We start from the raw sequence: 9949 nt of genomic DNA on the forward strand, positions 1-9949 counted from the left end.
ACATTACACATTTTAGATGTGAAAAAATAACAAGCAGGTTCCTGAGACTGTGCGTCTAGTAAATCCATAGTCTTGGTATTTTCACCAACTCTCCTCCCAGTCTTCTTCAACAAAAACATACAGAGCAGTGTTAGTATTTCCCTCCAGACCAACAATAGAGTTTAAACTCTCTTTCTTTCTTCTTTTTTATTTATTTACATTTATTTAGTGTGTGTGTGTGTGTGTGTGTGTGTGTGTGTGTGTGTGTATGTGTGTGTGGCCGGCTCAGCCCACTTGGGGGCGGGGCTGGCTGGCATGTGGTGCTGGGGGATCGAACCGCGGTCCCTGTGCTTTGCCAAGCTTGTTCCAAGTAGGTGCTTTAGACCACTGAGCCATCGCTCCAGCCCTAGAGTTTAAAATTGAGAACTAAAAGAAAAGAAAATCCCAGTGGTAATAAAGACATTTATTTTCACTTCTTTTCTGCAGGGTAAGAAGTGAGACTGAGAAAGCAGCCACCCTAGAGTCGCTGGGGTGGGTGAGGGCGCCACTTGGCCTTCTGGCTGGCTTCTGCCAGCCACAGCAGGAGAGGCCACAGGAAAGAGCAGTTCACAGCCAAGGTGCCACGTCTTCAGTTAGTTTATTAGGCTCACTGTAGTCACCCCCCCACTCGCAGAGAGCGGCAATAACACCGGAGTGGATGTGGTACATGTTTCTTATAATGCCCGTGAGCTGAAAACACTTAACCTGGTGCTAGTTACACGTTGTTCTTCAACTAGGAAGTAGCGACAGTGACGAAGTACAAAAAATAATAAGCATGCAGCCCTTTATTTAGTTTTGCAAAGTCTCTGCTTATAGTTCTGTATATTACATGACTGTGTTATACAAATACATTTATTTACAAAAACACTCCAATTGTGCAAACTTGTTGCTTTTTAAAAATGTGTGGATAGCCCCATTTCTACCCATCCCAATATATATTTTAAAGCATGCATAAAAATTAACTTTGGTGTGGGAAAACTACTCTATGTGTGGTCACATACAGTATTTTAATGTTTATTTATATTTATATATTTACAAAAGTTGATCAGTTTACAGAACCGTACAGAAGTGTACATTTTAAAATCCACAATGTAGCAGTGTGGGTTACTAGGTCTCAGAAAATAAAGGAAGGGGCTAGATATTCTAAAGAAAACAACTAGAGAATCTCAACATGTTAAAATTAAAAAAAAAATTAAAAAGGAAAAAGCAAAGAGAACTAGCTTGCTGGGCCTAGCAAATTACTATACACGCTTTCCATGGCAGTGCAAGAGTTCTGATAAATTGCTTCCTACGGTGCCTCCCTACTGGCTCGTGTAGAAGTTCATTGGTTTATCATCTAGCACACTACTTTCAAATGTACAATGCTATAGTATCAAAATGTTTTGGCAAAAAAGATCTTGAAAGGAACCATGAAGTTCTGACAAAAATAGAAATCTGTAATAAAGCTAAATAACACTAAAATAAAAGGAAATACTATAGTATCTGTTTTACAATTTATATAGTCACACTTGTGTATTTCTCTGTTCACTTCTAGTCTCCATAATGAAAAATATTTTTATACAAAACATACTAAAATTCTCGATTCATACATGTTCTACATGCGTAATACACTTTTCTGGCCGCTCACACCCTCTGTGCTCACCACACCCTCTTTCTGTTAGCACATGATTACTTCATTTCACAGGTATTGAATCTAGACAGTGACACTATGCAGTTACAACAGGAACCAAGTAAAAAATAAAACCAAATAAGGCTTACTGAGATCTAGCCATCCAATACTTAGCACATATTTTGCATTAAGCCTCAACGGTACAGTAATATTTTACATTCCATGGTGAAAACAACTGCAGTTGCAGAAAACAGTTGCAGATTTCAGAAAAACAAAACAGAGCAAAACATACACACACGCACACACACAGAATTTTTTAAAAAATGTAATTCCAACTTGTGCCTAACAGGATTTGGCCTTTAAGAGGTTTCCTTGGCCGTGGATGGGGTGGCTTTGCTTGAACTTCCGTTCTGCACCTTGTAGCTGGTGAGGGCAGGGGTGTGGACGGTCCTCGGGCCCTTGGCGCCCTGGCTCAGGGCAGTGGGGGAGGCGGGGGAGGGCGGGGAGGGGGAGGCGGAGGCGGAGGCAGGAGGGGCGGCCCGGCCATTGGGAGTCTGCGCTGAGAAGAGGTGAGGGCTCTTCCCGGTGTGAGGGGGGCTCTGAAACTTTAAGGAGCCATTAGAGACAGAAGGGATGTGGGAGGCGGAGTGTGCAGGTCGTCCTGTTTGGGGGCTGAGAGGGTTAGAAGCAATCGATGGCTTAGCAGCAGGCGGATTAGGGAGGTTAGAGCTGTCACCACTAGAAGAGGGCAGAGAACTGCTTTTCCCAGAGCTGGGAGAAAGGGCTGGGATCTTAGAAGCAGGGAAGGAGGGGGAAGTAGGCTTACAATCCCCACCAGCTTTCTTAGCACTTCCATTAGCCTGCAAATAGAGATGGCGGAGACAGTTCGTCAGAAAGCTGCTAACACAGTGACCCCTCAGGGCCTGGCAACACAGCCCCTGGAGAAGCATCCAGCAAAACCACAGCACACCGTTCAGGCCCTGAGCTACATCCTGTGCTTTTCTGGACCTAGTGGAACCCCCCACAAGCCCGTGGCAGGATACAGAGCGCAGACGGAAAAGGAGACTGCAAGTCCGTCACGCACGGCAGTGACCACGCCGAGGGCCACGGTGGGGAAGAGGGCCGACCGGGCTGGGGCGCCTTTGTGTGCTTCTAACACGACACAGTCAGCACCGATGTCAGCATTGGTGACTTTAAGGGCACATCAACACCAGTCCGTTTTTCTGCTTCCCAAAGTGCTCTGACGTAACACTACATTCACCAAAAAAAATTCCACTGGTCGGGCACTGCGTCTTTACAGTTAAAATTTGGAGTCATAAAGTAAAAGATGTTTTATTGCATGCATGCAAGAGCGTGAGAAAAGAGTAACAAAGGTGTCTTAGGCTTTTCATGCCCCCAGATCCAGGATGTCTATGTAAACCATATCTTACAACATAGTATGTGGTGTAAACTAAGTCAGAGATTTGCTTCTTAACTGCAATAGTGTCCATCCAAAAGTGGATTTAAGGTAAAACTACCTGGCGGTATTGGCGGGGATCCTGCAGTTTGGACTGCTTGCTGGGCTTGTCCAGGCTGCCAGGTCGGCTCTTGGAACTCATAGGGACGGGCATCCGGCTTGTTTGTGGGGTTGCACTGGAGCCCTGCGAGAAGGATCAGCGAGACAGGGGACAGAAAGAAAAGCATGAGTGGGTGAGGACACGGCTGCCCCACAGTGCGCAGTGAGAAGCCAGAGCCCTGCATGCAGGACAGACTGAGGAGACACCAACGGGTTAATCAGAAGAATCACACGGAATAAACCGCTCACTACTGATCCAATGGTTTTAATGTATCAGAGCAATCATTTTGACAGCAAACGGCTGGCCCACCATCCTCACATTTACCCCACACCAGTCAGCAACAGAGGTAAAAACAGAATCAATTAGCTGTTAGACACCTAGTTGTTGTTTGGAAGCTGAGGGAGAGAGGAGGAAAGGGTATTGTGGCGAACAGACAAACCACACGGGCCACCTGAAAGGAAGCATTCAATCACGAGACACCTTTGCTAAGTGATTATGGCAGATTTTTAAGAAAGCAGCTGGGGAGGGGTCTTTTCACTTTTCCACCAGACCAAGATACCTTACGTGAAGCTGAAGATACTGACGTGGGGGGCTCTACAGCATGGGGGGCTTCATCCAGAACTAGCAAGTTTCGGGGAGAGGCCTCGTGGGCCGTGTGGGCTGAGCTTGCAACAGAATCTCTGTTGGAAGAACAGGAAGTCTCCCCTAAGGCTTTGGGACTCATCTCACTGATCGTGTTTTCCAGCTGTTTAATGGTCTGCTCCAGGCTGTCCAGCGTTCTGTAGGTATTCTTTCTGATCTCGTCAGTTCTTGAGATCTGACATGTGTTCTCTAGACTGGGGGGCTGCTCCAGCCTCCTGGCCAGAGTTTTCAAGGTGTCCTCGGGTTGTGACCTGGTGATTTCGAAGCGCTTGGCCTCCTTGTGCTGCTTCAGAGTGCCATCCTCTTCCTCGTCTTCGTAGACCACCACCTGTAGGGTCTTCTTCCCTGTTTTGCTTCCTGTGCGAATTGCCTGAGTGAGGGCAGCAAGTTGCTTCTTAGGGAACTTGAATTTAAACTTCTTCTTGGGGCTTTCAAATTGGTCATCAGCTGGGTCACACTTGCTGTCTGCATTAGGAGGGTCTGCTGGGCTGAATGCACTCTGCTCACTTTTATTTGTTTCCTGTCTTCCTGGGGTCTTGGTCTCTGTGGACGGGAAGTGTGGCTGGAATTTCATCACATCCTGCTGTCCCACACGAAGGCTGCCAGAGGCCACCTTCTGAAGAGACTTTTGGGATGTGTTGTTCTGGACTCCAGGGTCTCCATTTTCTTCTTCTTCCTCTTCCTCTATCTTTTCCTCTGTCATCATTCTTTCTAGTTCCTCATCACATTCCTCAAAGATGGTTGAAAGTCTCTTATAGGCAGACCGGATGTCCATGGGCTCCTCAAAAATGATGATGACCGGCTTCTTGTCCAGGCACACAACCGGCTCTTCGTTTTCAGCCCCTTGCTGCTGGGAAGTCGTCTCTCTTTTGGCATTGATATTAACAGTCTGCACATCCTGTCCTTTCTGGCTTACTATATCATGGACCTCGCCACTGGATAGCACCTGGACAGCAGTTTTGGTAATCATGAAGGCTATGTTGTCGGTGGCTGCATTTTCTTCAGTGGGAGAACTTGGGGTTGAATCTCCGCTCTCGTGAGGAGTTACACTGGTATGCCTCATCCCTTTGGGTCTCAGCACAACTTGGCCAAAATCTGTCTTGAGAACTTCTTGATCTTGTGTTCTGTCATCACGGGCACCCAATTCTGTGGACCTCACAGGGGAGAGAATGTGGCATTTGTCTGCATTTTCTTGTCCTTGCTCAGCCATCTCTGTGGTCTTTCCATAAGTTGCCTGTGGAGAGTCACTGTTGGGCAGAGGGTGCTGCCGTCCTGAGTCGTCTTCAGGCCCCCTGTTTAGTTCATCTTCTAATGAATTTGCACCAGTGAAACTGCAAGTGACCTTAGGCATACTGTTCTGGGGATAGTTTCTACTGTCCCTGAATAAACTTATATTGGATACGGAACTTTCCTTCATGAAGCTGTCAGGTTTGTATTGTGATGTTCTTGATCCATCAGGAATACTATTCTGCAGTCCTGTTTCCCACTTAGAAGGGTCACTAGGTCTCTGAACCCCTGTGGTAACCTGAGAGGGGAACCACACACATGAATCAGAAATGGGTCTGCGAAGGAAACTAATTAAGCTGCATGGTGTCAGCTGGAATGCGGGTCTGGTGCACTCACCTTCCGAGCTTCCACTTGGGGGCCATTTTCACATTCAACATCAGATTTTCGAACATCTTCATGGAAAAATTCCAAATTCTGGTAGAATAGTGTAGGACACGTTACTCCACAAAACCACATCCCCCCAAAGTGGACTACAACTAGACTGTTCCTTTAATTACATTTCCAAGCATGCTGCCGAGCATAACTGCTGCACGCCAAACCAAAGCCTACGGCTCTCTTTACCTGGGCTTGTTTTGTTCTCCAACTTCCAAAACTGCCCTGTGTTCTCACAAGACGAAAATCTCAATTAGCAAAGTATTTCACATATTTCAGGTTTTGTGGAGGAGCAGTTAAAAGAATAGAGGGACAAGGGCTGGGGAGATAGCTCAGCAGCACAGTGTGTGCCTCACAAGTGCAAGGTCCTGAGTTTGATTCCCAGTACCAAACAAGAAAGAATAAAGGGACCAATCAACAGCTAATTGTGAGCTTACGAAGATCTACAAAGACAAGAACTGCAGCAAACAATGCGCGGACGGGGTGAGCGGAGTGTTCGCATTCTGACACAGACCTGCCTCGCTACTCAGCAACTTTAGGCAGGTCCTTGTCTCTGTCTCACTTCTCTGTGCCTCAGTGTCCTTGCCCAGGAACTGGGGGACAAGACCAAGGGATTTTTCATGTCCATGTCTTTTACCTAGTTGTTTCAGTCCTGTCCCCCAACTTTGATACTAGACGTAGAACCCAGAGATTTATGCATATGAAACAAATGCTTGCCCTCTGAGCCCCAGCCCCAGCCCTTTTAACTTTGAGACAGGGTCTTGCTAAGTTGTCCAGGCTGTACCCAAATTTGTGACCTTAATAGTAGCTGGAATTATAGATCTCTGTCACCAAATCTGACCGATCTATGCTTCGTCTATGAAAACTGTCCTAGAAAGACTTCTGCATTGGTTTGGTGGTCACCAATATGTCACTGGTGAAGTGACATATTGAAAATACCCCTCTGGTTTATACTACAAGTATAAAGGTGTCAAAATAACTTTCAAATTAATATTAACCAAGATGATCAGATTCAGAGGCATGGTGCTGCCGCCACCCAGGTACGCAGTCATGCACTGCTCAGTGACGTGCAGGGGGCACGTTCTGAGGAAGGCACCAGAGGTGGTTTTGTCCTGGTGCAGATGATGTAAGTGTTCTTACAGGATCTGAGGTGGTGGAGTTCAATGATTCAGTGACTCTGGATGCAATCAAGGGACAGGGTGCACATGCCTTACGCACATAAGCTAAGCTAATCTTTTTTAATAAGCAGAAGGGATATACTCTAAACTAGCGATATAAACCAAACACACAAAACGGTACCAGGGCTGTTTATCCTGACCTGGTGTTGTATGCTGTCCATAACTGCATTGCAGCAGGTTTGTTTCCGTCACCCTCACTAAAAGCACATGAGCAACGCCTTGTGCTAGGACCTTAGGATGGAGGCCTGGAGATTCTTCAGCTCTGACATCACCTCCTTGGGATCACCATAGTGTCCAGGCCCACTGTTGGCCCAATGCCATCATGTGGCGCTGTGTGAGCAGCTGTCATCTAAACGCAATGTTTAAAGCTAGGATGGTGACTGTGACATCATGCCTCAGCCTTTTCTTCCCCCTTTCTCTCGTGGTGCTAGAGATGGACCCCAAGGCCTCACCCCTGCTACGCAAATGTTCTACCACTGCCTACACTTTATAGTGCAGAGCAAAGATACATTTCTGAGTCTCACCAAAACTCACAAGTGAAGGACCCAACCGTGAGATGCAGCTAAGAGATGGCTTTCTGGGAAGCCTGGCCTTTCCAGCCTGGGTGTTGCATCAGCCAACGCCAGCACTTCCAAGGCTCTGCTGCCCTTTCTTTTCATTGCAGAAGCCCAAGAGGAAACAGTGATTGCAATGGGGTGGAACACAGTCCACCTGCAGGCAGTTTCATTAAAACAAAGCACAATAACCCTGGCCGAGTCCAAGTCAACCTAGCGCAATCCTCATTCTCTGGTTAAAAATGGAAAGAACGTTCACACACATTCACAAGCAACACACTAACAATAAAGTCAGGTTAATCACGTGGACACAGTCACAAGCTACAAAGTACCTCAGTTACCAAATAGCTCCTGTTTCATTTCTGTTTGTCTCCCACACAGTCCCCAAACACGTGCAATGAACCGGGTGCTGCACTTGAACCACCTAATTTCTTTTGGGATCTGATACTTAGATAAGACAACTACCACATCAAGGGAAAAAAAGGAAATGAGGTTCCACCAAGAAGTTTCAGCTCTTAAACAGGGAATTAGCACATTATATAGGATGAGTGAGAATTTACTCTCTGAATCAAAGAAGGGATTGAGCTATGATCTCACCAGGACACAGGCCTGGCTGGCGTCCTGCTGTCTGCGTTTACTCAAGGTTAGGACAAGCATCTGTCCTGGCTACTCAGGGCCTATGCCATACTCATTGTTAAATGTTTCCAGTGTCACTCTGCAATATGTGCATTTTAATACTGATTTAGTGCCAAGGATACTGTAATAAGAAACCATTAAGTGGAAGATGTCACATGTAGTTTTCACATAAACTATTATTTTTTATCGCTGGGTTGAGAAAGGAACAATGCATCAAAGCTCACGTATGAGCAGCATCCTGCAGAACTTGATCACAAGTTGTCCTAAAGATGCCTAGTGATGTCCTATTTTTTTGTAGTGAAGACTGCCTGAAAGGTAAGTAAGCCTCTCTGATGTCTGTTTTAGGACCCCCCCAAATGTGGGTTACCTAGGGAATGGAAAACCACACTCAGTATGCATATGGGCAAGAAACCAAAACTGGAGGCACAGTCTAGGAAAATTAGTAAAAGTGAAGTAAGTCTGGAGGCTTCATTATGATAAGACAAAAACATTTTAAGAAAGCATGTGATTTATAAAAGCATAAGTGAGGGCTGGGGAGATAGCTCAGCGGTCTAAGCGCCTGCCTGGCAAGTGCAAGGACCTGAGTTCCATCCCTGGTTCCACATGCTGTGCCAGCCCTGGAACCCCAGGTGTAATCCCAGCGCTGGGGAAGCTGAGACAGGAGGATCACTATGAGTTCAAGCTACATGGTGAGGCCCTGTACCAAATAAATAAATAAATAAAAATTTTACAGAAGGTTAAATGAACAGCCTAGGTAGAGAATAATAATGATAAAAATTGGAGACTAGCCCACTAGTTATTATTATGCAGCAGACTGATCCACTGGTAGACGGTGACTGGGAAGCACAGGCAGGCTCCTGCACCTAAGCCCAGCGCAGGGCACTGCTGCTTTGCCAATGGATCCTTGACTGTAGGGTGAGAACTCCCAATGCAACGTTCTAGGCAGTAAGAGAAAATTCAACAATGAGAAAACGATGGTCTCCAGAGAGATTTTTGAGGAGTTTCAAGTTCCCTGTTAATGTCTGAGACAGAAATAGTCACATGAGCCCAGCAATACTATGCCAGGGCTTCCATGAATTAGTTTTAATAAGGCCACAAAGGAAAATTTCATATGCAGGGAAAGTAATACATTTCCAACGTGGTTGCATGGGTTTAACTTAAATTAGTATGTTTTTGTCAAAGAAAGATTTATCAGGAATAATCTAATAATCTCCCCTGGTACAAAATCAGATCTCCCTCCTCTTTAATTTTGAGTTTGAAAGACAGTCTTGCTAAGTCACTGAGTGTCCCCAGGCTGGGCTCACACTTGTAACCCTGCTTTGGGCTCCCAGGGTGCTGGGAGTACCACCATGCCCATGTGGAAACTTCGTGCTCCACGTTTTTCATGTGCCTGTAATGTGACAGATGTGACATTACATAGGGCTCTAACATTCCTGCAAGCCAGACAGGAGCAGGTTTCTTGGAGTCTGGGTTAGAACAACCCTCCCACAGCGTGATACGGCCCCCGCCTCACTGAACTTGCCGACATGTGGAGCCCAGAACGCCACCAGGGCACCTGCTGGCCTACAGTGAAGTTTCTATACTTGCTTTTGAGGGAAAGCAGTGACCCTGAATTCTGGAATATAGGTTCTTGATTGGAACTTGAATTGTTACAGCTTTTATGCTAAAATTTATATAGAATCTTAATCCAAATAGGATGACTCTGAATCCCAAAATCATAAATGGTCTAGATTCAACTTAAAATTGCTGGTCCAGCAAGCAGGCCTAATCCTTTCCCTAAAATATGTAGGTAACGACAGCCACAGATATATTTTACTTTTTGTTTTTAATCTTTTATATATTTATTTGGTATAGGGTCTCACCATGCAGCTTGGACTCATAGTGATTCTCCTGTGTCAGCCTCCCCAGTGCTGAGACTACAGGTGTGTGCCACTATGCCTGGTTTCAGTGTCTGGCATGGCGCACCTGGGATTTCTGGGCCAGCACAGCATGTGGTACCGGAGATCGAACCCAGGGCCTTGAACTTGCCAGGCAGGTGCTTAGACTGCCAAACTATTTCTCTAGCCGCCCCCCACCCCCGATATATTTTATTTTTTT

General features: G+C 46.0%; 1 protein-coding gene across 16 annotated transcripts in view; it reads right to left on the reverse strand.

Annotated features, from left to right (window-relative positions):
* Nucleotides 1–597: 597 nt before the first annotated feature.
* The window catches only part of Kiaa1217 (KIAA1217 ortholog), a 326909-nt gene continuing 317557 nt past the window's right edge, over nt 598–9949 (reverse strand). For 9 of the 16 annotated variants that reach the window (XM_023701996.1, XM_023701994.1, XM_023701993.1 and 6 more), the window contains 5 exons: nt 5674–5709; nt 5449–5526; nt 3743–5350; nt 3145–3267; nt 598–2487 (listed from right to left, as the gene is read on the reverse strand). In XM_023701996.1, coding sequence (XP_023557764.1) covers nt 1987–2487; nt 3145–3267; nt 3743–5350; nt 5449–5526; nt 5674–5709 — 2346 coding nt within the window. In that variant the 3' untranslated portion in view covers nt 598–1986. The remainder of the gene's footprint in view (nt 2488–3144; nt 3268–3742; nt 5351–5448; nt 5527–5673; nt 5710–9949) is intronic. The other 7 variants (XM_023701997.1, XM_004641888.2, XM_023701995.1 and 4 more) reach the window with 2 other exon arrangements.

The sequence above is a fragment of the Octodon degus genome, unplaced genomic scaffold, assembly GCF_000260255.1.
Source record: "Octodon degus isolate 3935 unplaced genomic scaffold, OctDeg1.0 scaffold00145, whole genome shotgun sequence".
Taxonomy (NCBI): Eukaryota; Metazoa; Chordata; class Mammalia; order Rodentia; family Octodontidae; genus Octodon; species Octodon degus.